Source organism: Apus apus, chromosome 5, assembly GCF_020740795.1.
Source record: "Apus apus isolate bApuApu2 chromosome 5, bApuApu2.pri.cur, whole genome shotgun sequence".
Classification (NCBI taxonomy): Eukaryota; Metazoa; Chordata; class Aves; order Apodiformes; family Apodidae; genus Apus; species Apus apus.
In genome coordinates, this window is record NC_067286.1 from 53,014,038 (window position 1) to 53,032,420 (window position 18,383).

Below are 18,383 nucleotides of genomic sequence, written 5' to 3' on the forward strand. Positions count from 1 at the left end.
CAGAGCATGAGGAATAGCAAGGGCTGACTTCCAGTCCACAAAATCAGAAAAGAGCACTAGATTTTGGGGGCATCTTTATTGTGTTATACTGAAACACATCAAATGATGTTTCATAATTACTTCACACGCCTTTCTATAAAATAAGAGTAATAGAAGTGTCAGCAGCAGATATTAAATACTGTTTCTAAACATGTGAACTAGAGAAGAGTTTGTGCAACCTAAATCTTCCAGTGTACCTTTGAAACATCCATCTTGTGGCTCCATGATGAACATTCCTGTCTGAAGGCAAACTAGCCTCAAGAATGCAGCTACTGTTGAGCTGCATAGATTTTCTATATTTAACACCTTTTAACAGTGTCCAAAGGAAGGAATACTTATTTTAGCCAAGAGGCTAAAACACCACTTATTTTAGCCAAAATCCTACACCATTTTACTTCCTCATACATAAGGCTCTTAACTCTCGTGTAGTCATGATAGCACTTAAGCTAAGATAGTTTATACACTTGACAGGCATTTTTTCAGAGTAGTGGCTGTTGCTCAATTTTTTGTATTTGACTTTACCAAGAGGGCTACATGGACACCATCTTGCAGTATAGAGCCAAAGAAGTTATAGGTTGTCATGGAAACAATTCATCAGTAGGTAGGTTCATGGAAAATTCAAAAGGGCTTTTTTCCCCCTTTTTGTTTTTGGAGAACAGTCCGAGAAATCCAAGTGATGTCTTTCTTAGAGGAATACTTCAGCTAGCTAGCTAAACAGAAGCAAGATTTGGCATTTAGCCTGGGATTAGTGTGAACAGCCTCTTAACCAAACATTAGAAAGAAAGTTAACTTTTAAATGCTTCGAAAGGTCTGTTTTCATGACAGATGGTAATAAGGGCTCATCAGTGCCAATTTTTTTTGTTTCCACCTCAGTTTTCAAGAGCTTAAGTTTTAGGTTAGTGCTTCTGAGCAACCATCACATACATAGATGAAAAATACAAATGACAAAACTAGATTAATCATTATTGTGTGCAAGGTATTAACATATGAAGAGTAAGAATTTGATGGTGTGCTAAACAGACCATTTCCCCTTTCTGTTTATTAGAATCCATCTCTTTTTTCCTTGCCAGCTGTTTCTCCTTTATTTGTTACCTGTACACATGGACAGTTAGTCCTCTCCCCACAGACCCCCAAAAGATATAGTAGTCAGCAGCAGGTAGAGGTTTTGTTTGTATAATACACTCACTAGGGAAGGCATGGTAGAACTATATTTTATTCAAGAAAACCCACACATTCTGTCCTGTGGTGATCACAGACTTTGCTAAGCCATAGATATCAGCAAATACTGGAACAAAATACAGTGTATCAGATTGAATCAAAGCATTTAAATTCTGAATTACAGTTATAATTTTCAGGGAAGGCTAGTTTCAGAATTGCATCATAGTATCTAGTACAATGTTGTGCAATGTAAGTGGCAGAAACAGAAATGGAATATTGGTCCTAATATAAACCAAAATGTAATTACTTTTGTATGACATTAAAACTGTCGAGACAACAATTCATAACATTTTATCAAAGGCAGCATATAGTTACAAAAATACTGGTCCAGCATCTTGTTAGTGGTGAAGCAATATCCAAGGTGCAATGGCAACGTGCCATTCTTAGTGAAATATTTTTTAAAAAACTATTTTTTCTATTTTCCCCACACTGATACTAGCTGAACACCAGAACTGCTATGACAACCTGAAAGTCACTACTTATAATGTGTGTTGCACCGAAGATTTAGGCAAAAACCACATTTTCCAGGTTGTAGTATAAAAGAAGCAAAATCTAATAAAACTATGAATATGCCAAAAGACATTTTTACTGCAGCTGATCTTAGATGAGCAGGTTGCAACATCTATTGAGCTTTAAACAATTGTCCAAGATTGCCCATTCTATTAATTATCTTAAAATTAAGGATACAAAGGTAAAAGACAAGGTCCTTAATATTGAGAGCAGAAGTAAATCACCCAGAAAATAAAAATATTCCACCCTCCTCTCCTCCCAAAACCCAGGTAATTTCAAAGCCAAGCCTTGAAATTATCCTTGCTCTGATATTGCACTGTGCTAGGATTGTATTGTTTCCACCTAGAAGTTAAAACATACAGCATGAGTGTGACAAAAACTGCTGGAGACAGTAGACCTGCTTAAGTTGTGGAGGTATCTCAAGAAATGTGCATCAGACAGAGACACAATCTAAATGGCAAAGTGTATTGCAGACTTGGCTGGGGTCTGGACTTGGGCCAAAAATACATTAGCCTGCCTGCCATTTCCTTCAAAAAAACAGCATCAATTAACATCTTAACCAAAAGACGAAGTTGAGTAAGATCAGCTAACCATGCCACACTCAATGTTACATCCAACAACACAGAAATGAAGGAGTAGCAGACAGGAATATTAATAATGTTTTCCTTTTAATAATGGTTTAGTCAAAAGTGTAGCTTTGGAAATCCCTAGCTGGTTGTGAAAACCTGAAGAAGCCAGGAAGCAACCTTACTTTGAACTGTACGGTTTAAAGCTGTGCCTTGGCCTATCTGCTTTTAAAGTAGCACTGCCAACCTTGGAACTAAAAGGTACTGTCGGAAACAAAAAGAAGTCAGCCTTTAAAAGTTGGTGAATGTTGTACTGTAGCAGCCTAACTCTGACTGTAGAAGAAAGGTGAGATAGTTTTATACAGTAAACAACAGATGAAGTAAGCTGAAATCTTCAGAGATCACTTGAAGTGTATACAATTTGGATTATCACCAACATTTAAAACTACCAATCATAAGGTTGCCACCTTACCTTTTTCTGGACTTGTACACCTGATTTTAAACAGGTTTTTCTCCAGTCTCCCAAGTTTCTGATCCTCTTATCCAGAATTCTCCTGTACTGCTCTCCCACCTTCCTGCTGAATACCGAGTCAGTCCTGCCTTCTGCTTTTCTTGGCAGGAGGCAGAGCAAGCTTTTAATTTCGGTAGTCAGAGTGACAGAACAACAAAAGCACAGCAGATAGAAGAGCTTAATTCTTCCCCAGGAAGAAAATACATTTGGTTCAACAAAGGGCTGCAAAATCTTCCAAAGGCACCTCTTTCCCCAGTTTTTGCCTGAAAGCAAGATGGCAATCTTAATTGAAAAGGGATGCTAAATCTTTTAAATAACTTAAAAATTCATTTTCATATAAAGCAGCAAAAACATTTTTCTCTGCAGAAAGAGAAATGTTAACAAAGAAACACACCAACATAAATGCACTGTTCATAAACTTCAGCTAATTTAATTTCACAAGAAAGTAAAATTTTGGGACTATTATTTAACCTCATCAGTACTTTCTGAAGAAGATTCTTTGGCATCTTCAGTCTCTCTGTTACTTTTCTCTTTATTTAAATTTTCACTTTCTGATTTGATCCCGTTAAACAGAGAGTTTTCACCATTTACAAACCCATTCTCTGTGACTTCAGCATCAATAGCTTCATCAATCTTTAAGTCCCTTTGCTCTTCCACATCTTCTAGGTTTCTCAAGACAATAGGGAGTCTAGAGTCTGCCACAGTGTTCTCCAACAAGGCAATATTGCTCTCTTCATACTTCGGAAGCTGAGCTCCATCTGCCATTTGCTTGCTGTAATACTCTCGGCTAGCAGCTGCACCTTTCACTGCTTTCTCCAAGATCTCTTTTTCACCTAAGCGCAATTTGATGGCCATTACTGCATGTGAAGTAAGGTCATGGGTCTCCAAGAAGGACTTATCATCCTGTTAGAAAAGAAAAAGCAAGTTTGTTAGTAATAACCACCACAATAAATAAATTCCTCAACTCTTCTCTCTATGTGTTAACAATATGGAACACTAGGTTCTTCAGGCTGTGCCAAATGGACATACATGAATGAGGGGGTCTGCATAGAGTCCTGGGGAAACGTGTCAAGAATTCAGCAAGGGGCCAAAATTACTCCAGATAGATAAGCCTGCCTAACAAGCAAAGTCAGGAGACTTCACAAATACATTAAACATGTAGGTTGACTTGTACGCTCAATATAGCACCACATTTCTTTGCAATCTGGGGAATGCAAGTAATAGACAACAAGTTGAAACTGATTCCTCATTTTACTTGCAGAGAAAAAGCAGGTAACCCCTATTTGGAGAATCAAAGAAAAAATACATTAAAAAAATTACATTAACAAAATTTTCTTTTTGCAGTCTTACTAGATTTCCCTTAGATAATGCAAATCTGTTTCTACACTTTAGAAAGTACAGAATGAATTAGACACTAACATTCAGATTAAAGTTTGTAAAGACAAGACGGGGGACAAAATATCTTTTCTATAATCATAACATAAAACATTTCAGACATTTAATTTACATATAATGACAATTTTACCTCCACAGTTGTTTTATAGGTTTTCAAAAGAAGGGATGCTCTGGCTTCTAGGAATGTCCAAAGTTTAACTTCATTGTCCCAGCTAATGGGAAACTCAGAGTTCCCCAGCGTGAAGATTTTGTCAATGGCATGCTCGCCTATCAAGTGCTCCTTCAGCTCTTCTGCAATAAGTATAAAAACAATCTGTTAAAAATAATCTCATCATTCACGTTGTCAGTTGACAAACTGCAAAAAGATTTATTTTCAATAGTATAGGTTTGAGCAGCTAAAAAAAACAACTCTCCTCAAATAAAAATTAGCAGAAATGCTGGTCATTTCTAGAATTCTCCTCAAGGAAGCCTTGAGGTTAGCAGAAAACAGACCTTCTGCTCCACTCCAAAATAAAGATACTTGATATAACATAGCCTCACAAACAGAGCATAGCCCTGTGACAGTGAGATGTCATGTTTTGTATTATACAACAGGGAGTAAACCTTTAGAGTTCAGTGAATTTTTGATAATAAAAGTAACAGGCCACTGAGTGTGCAAATAGTGATAGAATTACTTTTCTTATTGTTTTGGTAATCTTCATCAGTTGCAGAAACTCCCTACAGTTGGTCAGAAAAGAGATCCATCAAACAAACCTTACAAAGAGTAGAAAATGTTTAATCAGTTCCTTAACATTTCACAAATTTCATTATTCTTTTAATTACCAAATTCCACTCCTGGAAAGCAGCTATCACAGACTTTACAAACCACTTGCATGTAGTTACTCAATAAACAGTTTTCTTATACATAATTTAAGACATATGAATAATCTGAGCATAACCATGTATCAGAATAATGCAAACAAAACGTTCACTAGCTGTATTTTCTTCTCTGAGCCAAAATTCAGCCCCTGATCGGCATCCTAAAATTTTCTTTACTTGAATTTACTTTGCTGAAGTGGTCAGGCATTTGGACTAGATGACCACTGTAGGTCTCTTCCAACTGAACTATTATATCCTATTTTATTCTAATTTCTTAATAAGTTCTAAAAGACAGGTGACAGGATTCAGTGAAGGCATGACAAAAAATAAGGTAGGGTTTTTATTAATGAAAGCAAATAGGGCACATGCAAAAATGTAACAACTTCAGTTTTAATACTGTGGTATTAAAATCCACAACATCCACGCAGTATCCCAAACAGCAAGGGAATTCTCTGTCATGAAAAACTGTCACATCTGTTTTCTCCAAACCTACATCTAACCAATAGGCAGCTATTACAAATACTTAATCATGTCATGTGCACAAATAGGTGAACAGTTATTGATTGTATATATATATTTTCCCATAAAATGCCCCAACATAAGAGAAATAATACAAAGACAGTTTGCAAATATAAAAGTTTTTAGATTATTAATTAACAAAATATTGAAAATACTCAACTTTGAAATCTCCCTTCCATATTTCTCCTATAGTACAGAATATTCCAACTCCATATTTAAATTATTCTAGCAGTGATGGCTAATATGCATGATTTTAAGCATGTAAACTCCTAGGTCTCATATGATCTTGTTCTGTGAGCTATTTTTAAACCTAACATAAAAAACCTCAAGCTCCAAAGCTCACTCATTCACACCGGCTTGGGAGAATAAAAAAAAAAAAAAGAAAAATTGAATCACCTTATACTTAACGAGTTCCAGAAAGGCCTACGTTACTGAAATATTCCCTCAGACAACATAGCCAAATATTTGGTTTCTCACTAGCTTATAAATCCCTTTTTAGTCTCAACTTTTCCAATCTTCTAGCTTAATGTTTTATATAAATGTCTATCACATTCCTGCATTAAAAAAACCCCCAATAAACAAAAAAACCCACCCCAAAACAAACAAACAAAACCGAAAGCAAAAGCAAAACAACAACAAAAAACCCAAACCAAGCATATATTAGCCTGTCTTTATAAAATATCTTACCTTCATTCATACAAAACACTCGAAGGAAAGCCAAAAGTTGGGCAGAGATTGGAGGCTCAGTGGAGTGCAAGGCAAAAACACTCGAACTAACAAAAAGACAAAACAGCAACAGTAAATGCAGGTTGTATTGTCCTACCTTTGAACTTATTTCAGCATCAAAGACCTTAAAATATACAGCTTAAATGTTGTGGTGTTAACAGTTACAAAAGTAACTTTTAAAAAATTAGGTAATTCTAGTTCAAACTGAAGAAAAGCTTCCCTAACCTGTACCTGAAAAGAACAATTACCTCTACAATTTTACACTTACAATTATTTTTATACAGCTTTCATAATAAATTCATGAAAATGCAACGTTTCACGTCTGCTGCTCCTAACAGTACCCTCTGGACTGAAAAGACTAAAGGAAAATGCTGTGGTTCACATACTGAGCATCGTAGTATGTCTGCAAGGGATAGGAAAGAAAGAAAGAAAGAACCACAGATTGCTTCAAATTAATCCCTGCTCTGTTTTTGTTCAAATGCTTATTAGAGCAAAGGCTTTTTTTCCTTATATATGGTCCAAATTAGATGATAATACAGTTCAGAGAACTTCTGTAAATAGTATTACAACTTTAATTTGCTATACAAAGAGGAGAAATATTATACCTAGGAAAACTATCATAGAACAGCTTTATATATGCTCTACTGGACACTATATACTTTGGAAACGTTTACAAAAAAACCATGGCATTGTGTTTTACTTACGTGGGGATACCAGCACGAGCTAAGACCTCTGCCTTCATAGCATACAGCCTGTCACTTTTACTCACGCCAAGCTTTATTTTCACTCTGTCATGTGAATTATTATCAAAGAAAAAACCACTGTGGATCACAAATTCAGCGTTTGACCGAGTGCCATAAAAAATGTAAATCTAGAAGGATGAAAAGAGAAGTGAAGGGACAGGAAAAAAGCTTAAGATCAGGTCACAAAACTGACATAATTTGAAAGTTATTTCCTGAAAGGGTTACTATTTTGAGTACAAGGTATATTTGGTTACATAAAGAAACATGCTTGGTTTTCTCATATGGATTCAAATGCTGCATATAGCAGCAATATACTTTAGTGGTAGATGTAAACATATCTATATAACAGAGACTTTGAAAGGCAAGAAGAGGTTCTTCTTCTATACTTTAAAAGTAAAAAATGCTTTGTTTTCTCACATTGTCATAAAATATCAGTATCTGGAAATAAGCTTTCAAAGATCCCATGCTTTTTAAAGGCTAAAAAATCTGACATAAGGAGGGCTCATTAAAAGAAACAGCATCTCTGGGGTCATTTTGCCCCCCATAAGTCTACTCAAAAGTGGAACCTACACTGCTGGTGGATCAACTTCATTTTTGTTTTGATGTTACCTCTAGGCACAGATATAGTAAAGTGTATCATACTGATCTGTGTTCAGCCAGTATTTTATTTATGTGATATAATGTGAAATCTTTCCCTAAAGCAAATAGGTTACTTTAATTCACCTTAAAAAGTAAGTTCCTAAATATAACCTGTTAAAAGTGTTTCATTCATGGCTAGGCTGTATGAAGTACATGGGACAAGAGGAGAGAACAGCAATTGTATTCTCCTGCATCAGAGGATATTTTCCCCTTTTGTTCACTAAAAGAATTGTCAATCAGGAAAGTTTCAACAGTTACAGAACTCTCTTCTTAACCATAGGATACAGCAATGCTGTGGATACCTGTGAGCTTCCACTCCTCTCTAGCTGACAGAGAAAGGCACAGTGACCTCTTAAGGGCTCAGTAACACTAATTATGCCATTTATTTATTTTGATTTCATTTTTAGATTACAACTACTTATCCAAGCACTAAATGCTTAGGTATTACATTAAATTATACTAAAAAATATACTGTAACACACTTGTATAATGAACAAGTGACCTGCCTAGGTATGTTAAGGCAACCATTAGGGAGAAAGTTGCTAACCCTCTCAAGTTTTAAAACTACTTTAATACATCTCATATTAAACTAAAAGTCACATATCATGTGTAGATTATATAGTATGCTCTTACTCTCTAAGACTTTTTTTTTAAAAAAGCCCATTAAACAGAGTGAGGAATTTGCTTTATTCAAGGCCAGTGCCTGATATATTCTGTGGACTTCTGCCGCCTCACATTTTTTAGTAGTAAAACCAAGGATCATACATTCTTCCTGCTGAAACAGTAAGAAATAACATCTGCACAGTATATTAAAAGACTGAAGCATTATGTAACTAAAGGGCTTTAATGATGTTGAGAACAGTCAAAGTTTGCAGAGAAATTTTTTAAAAATCGGATAAATTGCAAAGTGAAACTACTAAACTAAAATTGAAATCGAGGAAGCCTCTATAATTGAAATGGAGAGAGGAGCCAGAACAGCTACATCACACATCAATTGCCAGCTGTGGAAAATTATAAATTGGATCACTTCTCAAAAAACTGTAGACCGCTTTTCATTTGTCATACTGGTATTGGGAAAAAATGGCAAATATTTGACCACCATAACAAATCCTAAGAGGAACACAAAAAAATACATAAACGTTTCAAATCCCAGCAGAGCAACGAGGATAAACATACCTTTGGAAAAACATCCTTAAAAAAATGTTCAGACACATCTTTCTTAAAAAAGAAGGTAATGATACATAAGAAAAATGAAGACTAAAATATTATTAAGTGTAAGACTGGCAAAATCATAGAATCTTTTTGGTTGGAAAAGACCTTTAAGATCACCAAGTCCATCCGTTAACCTGACACTGCCAAGCCACCACTAAACCCTGCCCTGAAGCACCACATCTACATTTTTCTAGAAAAGTTCCAGGGATGGTGACTCAACCATTTCCCTGCGCAGCCTGTTTCGGTGCCTGACAATGACCTCTGCCACAACTTGAGGCCATTTCCTCTTGTTCTATCATTCGTTTCTTGGGAGAAGACACCAACATCCACCTGCAACTCCTTCCAGGTAGTTACAGAAAGCAGTAAGGTTTCCCCTCAGCCTCCTTTTCTCCAGACTAAACCCCAGTTCCTTCAGATGCTCCTCACAAGACTTGTTCTCCACACCCTTCACCAGCTTCACTGCCCTTCTCTGGACTCACTCCAGCACCTCAATGTCTTTCCTGCAGTGAGGGGCCCCAAACTTAAGACAGTACCCAAGGTGTAGCCTCACCAGTGCCGAGTACAGCAGGACTGATCCCTCACTATTCCTGATACAAACCAGGCTGGCTTTCTTGGCCACCTGGGCAAACTGCTGGCTCCTATTCAGCCGGCTGTCGACCAACATCTCCAGGTCCTTTTCCTCTGGGCAGCTTCCCAGCCACTCTTCCCCAAGCCTGTGGCATTGCATGGGGTTGTTGTGACCCAAGTGTCCTTGAGACCCGCACTAAGCCTTGTTGAATCTTACACAATCGGCCTCAGCCCATTGATCCAGCCTGTACAGATCCCTCTGCTGCACCATCCTACCCTCAGCTCCCTCCCAACTCGGTGTCATCTGCAAGCTTACTGAGAGTGCACTTGATCCCCTTGTCCAGAACACTGGTATTAAAGAGAACTGGCCCCAACCCTGAGACCTGCGAACACCACTCATGACTGGTTGCCAACTCCAATTTAACTCCATTCACCACAACTCTTTGGGCCTGGCTATCCAGCCAGCTTTTTACCTAACAAAGTGCACACCCATCCAAGCCATGAGCAGCCAGTTTTTCCAAAAGAATGCTGTGGGAAACTGTGTCAAAGGCTTTACTAAAGTTCGGGTAGACAACATCCACAGCCTTTTCACCTCATCCACTAAATGGGTCACTTCATCATAGAAGGAGAACAGGTTCATCAAGCAGGGCCTGCCTTTCATAAACCCATGCTAATTGGGCCTCATTGCCTTGTTGTCCTGCATGTGCTGCACACAATAATAAAAATAATACAGTAAAGGTAATAATTCAGAGACTGAATTACAAAACATTTCAGGATGCTTTATATGCACAAGCAGTAGGAAAAACTGAGTTCTACTACCCTTGTGGGATTAGGCTGGCTGCTAGCACAGCCCAGGAACCCTGCTACTGGGGATTTCCTACACTCCTGGAATCACTGACTTCAATGCCACTAGCTTTAACTGTTTGTTTTTTTTTTTTCTTAGCAGTTCTAAACAAAATACTGGATTCTGAATTGTGCCACATATCCTTGCAAGACTCACCCTTTGGTACTTTCATGATGAAAGGGTGTGTACAGGTGTGTATGCCTGTGTGAAAGGGAGTATATTTTTAGGTCCTTTCTCCTTTTCACTAAGCGTGGGAATGGCAACATGGGTAAAACTACCGGCAACGATACTGCCTGTAACCTCTTGCTAAACGAAGACTAACAAGAAACATATACCAACATTTTTAAGAAACACTCTATAATCTGCTATTGCAGACAAAGTGACACCCCAAGTCTAAAATATATTTATCTTTGGTCCTTTGAATATGGCCTTTTATTAATCACATCCAGAACACCAAACTCAGTGTCTGTATACATGCACTTAGCAGTGGTTAAATATTTCAACTAGTTATTAAAAATATGAGACCCCCCTAAAGTTGGGGTCTAGCAAGTGAGAGAAAAGATTTTATTCTGAAAAATGTGCATTTATTTAGCTTGGTGGTATTTTTCTCCCAAAATTTATAGAATTCAAATATAGCAAGGCTTAATCCACACCATCCTGCTATTAAAATTTTGTAGGGAGCTACCAATGTTCCCTACCTGTTCTCCAGGCTTGAAATCTTGAAGCGCGACACATTCACACCGATCATCCTCTAAATTGTAGCCTGTAGTGATCTATCCAAGGAAAGAGAGACAAAGACACCTTCAGTGTTTTATATTTATCTCCCCCACCACTGACAAAGCATTGCTCTATTAGAAACAGATATTAACAATAGCAATTGCATACATTTCTTTCTCTGCACAACATCATATGGCTGGTAGTAATGGTTTTACAATTCCTGAGCAATCTCTTTTTAAGAAATATCTGCATTAAAGAAATCTAAGGGAAGAAAAGCTTGCCTGAAGTGAATGGAAAGCTCTGAGGAAAGTCCCCTCCATTGGCTATAGACAGTTCCATGCTAAAGAAGGAATCTTGTTATAAAGTTTTGGAGTTTTCAGTCACTCCCAAGAGGCCCAAGGGAGCAAGGCACTGACAGCTCTGTATGCTGTGTGTTATCCTTCAACTGCCAGCACATTTTTGATCTCTCAATGAAAACGGATTAGATAACTGTGGATCTTCAGGACACAATCTTCAGAGAATTATAATTTACTTGCACATAATCCCTTTATCTAAAGTTAAGTAATATTCTTAAAATGCTAAAAGGATTTTTTTAAGGGTAGCAGGCAAGGGAAGAGGATAAGTTCTCTAAACAAACCTGTACTTCTCAAAAAAAAATAAATTACAAAACCGTGAAGTGGTCACACTAACAAGTAAAGCTATCCTAAAAATGCAATACTCTTTTAAAGTGACAAACAGCACCTTCTTGAGTAGTATTACCAAAGATGCTAGCACAGATGCAGCCTTAGGATGGACCATAAGCTGCTGAACAATCAGAAGGCAAGTTTTATGGTAGGTATTCTGAATTCCATACTGACAGAGCTAACTTATGGAAAAATATGCTGTGGGTCTGGGGAAAAACCTAGAAGCCAAAGATCCTTTCTCAGCCTTTGTAAATGAAAACATACTTGTTTGTACACTGACTTATATGTGAGTTGTGGTACACCCCAATTCCCATCTTGGATGCAGTTTGTCCAAAGACAGAACCCCGCGGAATATTTTGACAGCTTGGTTGATGTTTTTTGTGTGTTAATAATTTTATGCTGTTTGTATCATTAAGCATGTCTGCCAAAACAGTGCTCTCCAAGTGAGCACAGGGAACTTCTTTACGACGCAGCAAACCCAAAATGGCAGCCACAAGCACCAGCAGCCTGGCCCTGCAGGGGCCTGCAGAACTGCTCTGCATGCAGGTGCCATCAATTCAGGTCTCTTAATGGGTTTGTAGTATGTTGAGATCAGAAGAGAACACAAGAGTCATGCATTACAGCCTCCTGCAAAACACTGGCTGTAGTACTTGAACACAGAAATGCCTGTACCTTTGCTATGCTGGACTAAACAATTTTTAACTAAGGTCTCTCTCTACTAACTTAGAAGGTTATCTAGCCCTGAATTGCAGGTTGCAACTGCTAGAGGATTTACTATGACAAATGTACCTTCCAAGTTCAAATACAGTAGTCTTGGGAAAATCTGCAATTTCTATTCAAAAAAGGGAACTCTTGACAGCACTTGACCTGTCCAGAATTTTTCTTAGTGTGTAAACTCAATTAACTACTTCGGAATGTGAAAACTCCATTCCAGTTTCTTGAAATGCTTATGGAACAGCAGGCTTTCAAGGACTAGGGAAATTCTAGTATGCTAAGAGATAGATTCTGTCAATTTAAGCATGCTTCACTAGCATACTGCTTGCTTTGGGGATTGTTTTTTATTTTTGACTTTAAAAAAATCACAACAAAACCAGCAGCACTTCTGAAAGGCTTTTCTGTAATGCTTAATGGAGTGCTAGACTCTTTATTTCCTCTTTCTTTTAATAGCAGTCATGTAAGAGAATTAACAGGGTGTTTACTTCTCTTCCCACGATTGCTGACAAATTGCATCCCTTCAGTTTTACTTCTGAAGCAGACGGATACATGAATTTCAAGTTGTCTATAAAGAATGCAATAGTCTGCTTGGTCAGTGATTAAGGGTGGACTCAGCTCAACAGGCAGAATGTAGCTCTTACAAAGCTCTGGCAGAACTGGTAATCAACCTATGACTGTCAAAATACAATCCCACTAAAAAATAACAATGAGAAATTCATGAAGACAACCATTTTGATACAGTTCTTAGGGGCAGGTTGATCTCATTAATAGTGTCAGAAGCAAGAAAAAGCTGGATGGACCTATCTCCAGTTAAAACCCAAAGCGCATTTTATTATCTAGCTCCTGGAAAGGGGCCTTGTGGAATAAAGCAAGAAAAGGGATCTATAGCAGCTGATTGACTCAAGAAGAATTTCAGCACCACACTTGGAATAGACTAGACAGGGGTGCATACAACACTATCTTTCATTTCTTACTTTCCTGCAATGAAGAACAGCTCCCTTAATGTATTTTAAAGGGACATGCTATGACAAGAGCAGAACCCTCACTCACCTCCCTCACCTCACTCTACAATAATATAAACTAAAACACAGACAGCTTACAGTTACCTAGAAGATTCTTCCCCATTTCTAATAGCACAAGGAAACAAACACACACAACAGAAATAAGTTTAGTAACTTTTCTTAGCCCAGTATCAATATTACAGTTTTTTATCCTTCCTAAAACTACAACCTAAAAGCTACTTTCTGTAGAAATATGAAACAAATTAGGAAAGCATGTATACACACACAAAACATTTAATTTCAGCATTCCCTCACACCTCCCCCTCCCCCCACCCTTTAGGATACACTTCAGCATAAAACAATGCTTCCCACCCTGATACACTACTGCACTAGCAGGTTTGGCTCCAGAGGCTGGCTCCATATCAAAACCATTGTTAAAGAGCATAAGAAAAATAAAAATTACTTTATCAATTTAAATAGAAGTTTCAATTATTAAAACAACATAAGTAGCTGCTCTTTTAATATAGGCTACTTATTTTTCTCCCTCCCAGAACTTTAATTCTCTTCCTCTTTCCTCTAATCCCTACTTTGAAGACACTCATTAAGAGTTGTCTAATGAATACAGACAAGTCTCTGCAAAAGCATCTGAAAGAGATGCCCAGCAGGAGAAGTGTACAGGAAGTACTCATACTTGCAGCTAAGACTTATGTTACAAAAATATACACTTCTGAATTTTAAGCAAGTTTCTTTACATTGGAGACTCTGATACAAGCTTTATTGCTAAATCAAAGTTATGAGATTGCATAACGAATAGTCAAAGGCAAGAATCGCTGTTAAAGAACAACAGGTAATCACCTTTCATAGGCCAAAATAAACCCTCACACACACACACCTGCAACTTTGTAGCCTAGCCTACCCTGCTCTATTTGGTAGAGTCACTGTAACAACAGAACAGCTAAATGTCAAGTGAAAAACAACTTGCTTTGCAATTTGTTCATTCAAACCAGGCTTTTCTTATACCAACAACACTAGTGCATGCTGCTGTCCCCACACTCAGGTCAGCTCTCCCACAACAGAAGCCGATTACTTGAATTGTATGGATGCATTCACTGCTTACAATAAATAATACTACCTACTGGAAAGACAATTAGACAGTATGAATTTTGAAGTGTACATGAGACCAGCAAAATAACACTGATAAACCATCCTCTTATGGGTTCCCACTTCCTCACTTCAACATTAACTAGCCTGCTAATGAAATCAAGACCTCATCTTCTGAACTAGCTCATGTAAGCCAAAATGTCAGCAGGTCTGACTTTCTATATACATATGTCACCTTTTAAATGTTTAATATGCCCTAAAGTAGGATTTTTGCATTTTGTTTCTTTGATGTAGTAACAGATGTACTGCTTTTGTTGAACTAAGCTTTGTTCTTGTTGTTGCTGCCTTCATAACAAGGCTCTTTGGGCATGGTTAGGAGAGAAGGCAGTATTTCTTAGTTGCAAATTTCTAAGCAATTTCCCTAGTGGTAGCTAGGAGAGGCAACCTCTGTCATTGTCTGCCTTCCTACTCTCAGAACAAACCTGTCCAGCATTGTGAATCTTTTTCAGCCTGTCAGAAACAAAACTCCACGTCAGAGGAATATTCAAACTAGGCTGGAAAAAAAAGTACGATGTAACTGAAAACTTTTAAAAGCACGTTATACATGTACAAAACATAACTTTATGCAGGCATGCAATCACTTACAAAGTTTTCTCTAGATGAAGAAAGTTCTCCCTGAAAAGCTATCGTAAGACATTTAAGAAACTGACAAAACTTTCCTTCAAATACTATTAGGTTTTTAGTGTCACTTGGGAAAATAAAATACCTCTGTTAAGAAGCATAATGAAAAGAGTTATTAAACTGTTCTACAACAGCTGAAAGGCTTACTACTTAAGCCCTTTCAGCAACACTGAAGAAATCCTTACCAGTCCATTAGTATGATTACACATGTCCCATAGAGGTATTAGAGCCAATGTAACTCTGGAACCATCTTCTGTTGGAATCTGGTTCTGTCGTGTCATAACAGAGGAAACTGCCCATCTACAAAAATTAGAAACATTAGATGGTCAGTGCTCAAAACATCAGTACATAATTGGCAGTAGTGCAATCTGAAGCAAACATTTAGGCTGGGAGTTTCCAAACTTAGTTTTCTTAAAGATCACACTGACTAAAGTAACACTGGAAGACAATACCACTTGCAGGAGAACCAGCAGCTCCTATGTTTCCAAGACATGCACACAGACTCATTCCTGAATCAGGACTGCAATCCCACCTCTCTCCTGCACTCTGCAACAGAACCTTCCTACTTCCCATTGTGTCAGCCAAGACCCACTCCCATGTCACATTCTCCTTCCCCAGCCCTTCACTGCACAAATACCTCTTGTCTCACATCCCAAACCTGGGGTCAGCTCTTCCTGCAGACTTCAAGGTAGCTCTCCTCTACATGCAGACTCTTGTAAGAGCCAGGGATATTTTTTCCCTCGCTCCTTAAAAAGCTATGTACCACATGAAACAGAAACCTGTGTCATCACCTGACACATCCATGATATTCTGGTAAGCACTTCTCTTCAGTTTGCCAACTTTTGGCTTAGATCAGTATTGCAAAATTTTCTGCTTAACAGAATAAAGAGGAAAAAAAAAAGCTCCAATACTTGACACAGATATCCAGGTAAAGAGAACAAAGAAAGTACAACATAGTTTATAGAATCACAGTTCAGCACACAGACATCATTCAAAACCCTTCTAACTCAGGTTAAGCAAGGGAAATGCCAGCAAATGGACTTAAGAATCTTCAGCAAAGCTTAACACTTCAGTATTTTCTAAAATTTCTTTTTTATTTTATTTCAGGCAAAAATGAATATTAAATGCCAAAGGGAAAAGAAAATCTTAGTTTCACTATATTTTGGCCTGAATACATATATTTGTTGTGGGGTTTTTTTGTCTTTGTTTGGTTGGGGTTTTCTTCTTGTTGTTGTTTTTGGTGTTTGTTTTTTTTCTGTCGTTTTTGTTTTGTTTGGTTTGGTTTTTTGTTTGTTTTTTTTGTTGTTGTTGTTTTTTCAAGGGGGAAGGAATACTACCAGGAGAGAAGGTCAAACTAATTGTACCTCCCACTGATTCCACTACTAGCAAGTATTTAATATACAAACTTAGACTTTCAGAAGGATTTTTTTCAGAAACACTTGAGATGGCTTAGAAAGATGCCATCCAGCTGAAATCTACCTAATTTCGTAAAAAGAAAGTTAAAATTGTGGAGCAATTCTGATATACAAACACTTAAAAAATACAATAGCAATGTGTTTATTTTCAATTGTTGTATTTCATATGCATAATTTTAGACCACTTCACATGTAAGTCAGCATGTTCCTCTGTGACCCTATAAGTGAAGGAGACATGCTTTGGAAATCCCACTTTCATGGACTTACCCAGAAGTACAGCTATGGAAAAAAAAAAATAATCCCTGTAAGACCTCATGAATGCCTTTTATTCATAGTATTTTAATAACTTAACAGAATTAAAGCTCTCATTATCTTAATTATTCTTATTTTTATCTTAATTATGTCACCCTCTATAGCACCTCGAAATGACACTCAGGCTTCACGTTTTTCAGCTCTCCTGTTCAGCAGCCACTGCACATATTGGGTTTCATTACTATGTGCTGCTGGTAAAGCCTTTTCTTAAAAAAAAATAATAAAAAAAAAATCTCCAAACCCAAAATCCAAATTTCCTGCAACATCAAATGAATTATTTTCTTAAGAAACAATGAATTACCTTTCTAATCTCAGCCTATGTGTGTCAGTTGACTAAATTAACTGCTCATGACTATTCCTCTGTAACAATTAAAATCTGCATATTTATTTTACTTCTTCATTAAGAAAGCACATAAGTATCAGGTATCATTTAACATTCCAAAAACAATAGGGATTTCCTACCAGTAAAGTATGTCCAGGGTCCCACAGTTCAATATATTAAAAAAAAAAAATAAAAAAAAATTAAAAGACAGACCAACCTGTAGTCGTCATAAGTGAAAGAATCCTTTAAGGGCAGTTTGCTGGCATTAGGATGGGTCTGGGAAATGCAAGTTTCAGAAAAAGGTGCAAAGAGAAAGAAAAGAGAATTCAGAAATCAGTCAGCAGAATTTCATTATTTAGCTGCCTAACAGATCCTAACAAGAGCCAAATGAAGCAGGAGGCGTCCAGCCGCGCTACAGAGGGATCATCATGCTATTATGCTCTCATACATCACTGTCAACTTAATTTGTTGTGCCCAGCAGCCGCCATAAATCTGTTTCTTCATATTTCAAGACTGGAACCCACAGACATTGTACAAAAATAAAAAATTTAAGGTGGACTGATTATGCGAAGGTAAAGCAAAACCCAGCCTCTGGTGCAGGGTGGGGGAAAGAAATCAGACAATAAGCACATATTAGGTTTCACCAACTTCCACATTTTTCCTTTTATCTTAGATATCTGTAAGGTATTTCACAAATACAAGTACAAATTATATATACAAGGCTGTCAGCTCTTCCTTGATTCCTGTCAAGGTTTTACCCAATACAAGGTACACCACACCTACGAACTAAATCAGATTAAAATACTTAAAAGTTCTAGGGACAAACCCAGATTAGGTAGTACCTGCATTCAGACATCTATGCATCCTCTTATCTGAAAGTGGAGCAATGCCTTTTGAGAATGCATAGTGTAGTTGCTACTAAAAGCATAATACTCAGATTTTTAGAAAAGCTTTAAGAAGCTGTAATACCTGTTATATTTCCAATCAATTAACTTATTCAAAGTTTCAAAAATACGGGTAGCTTTAAGCCCAGACCTGTACACTTTCTTTAGAACTTTGTCCCAATTCAGAAATGGATAGCCATAATAGC

General features: G+C 37.3%; 1 protein-coding gene across 1 annotated transcript in view; it reads right to left on the reverse strand.

Moving 5' to 3' along the window:
- Positions 1-1,234: 1,234 nt before the first annotated feature.
- SETD3 (SET domain containing 3, actin histidine methyltransferase) overlaps positions 1,235-18,383 on the reverse strand; it is a 60,211-nt gene continuing 43,062 nt past the window's right edge. The window contains exons 7-13 of the mRNA XM_051620284.1: positions 17,511-17,569; positions 15,430-15,544; positions 11,046-11,120; positions 7,047-7,213; positions 6,304-6,389; positions 4,370-4,530; positions 1,235-3,747 (exon numbers count right to left, since the gene is read on the reverse strand). Of these exons, the coding sequence (XP_051476244.1) occupies positions 3,307-3,747; positions 4,370-4,530; positions 6,304-6,389; positions 7,047-7,213; positions 11,046-11,120; positions 15,430-15,544; positions 17,511-17,569 (1,104 nt within the window). The 3' untranslated portion in view covers positions 1,235-3,306. The remainder of the gene's footprint in view (positions 3,748-4,369; positions 4,531-6,303; positions 6,390-7,046; positions 7,214-11,045; positions 11,121-15,429; positions 15,545-17,510; positions 17,570-18,383) is intronic.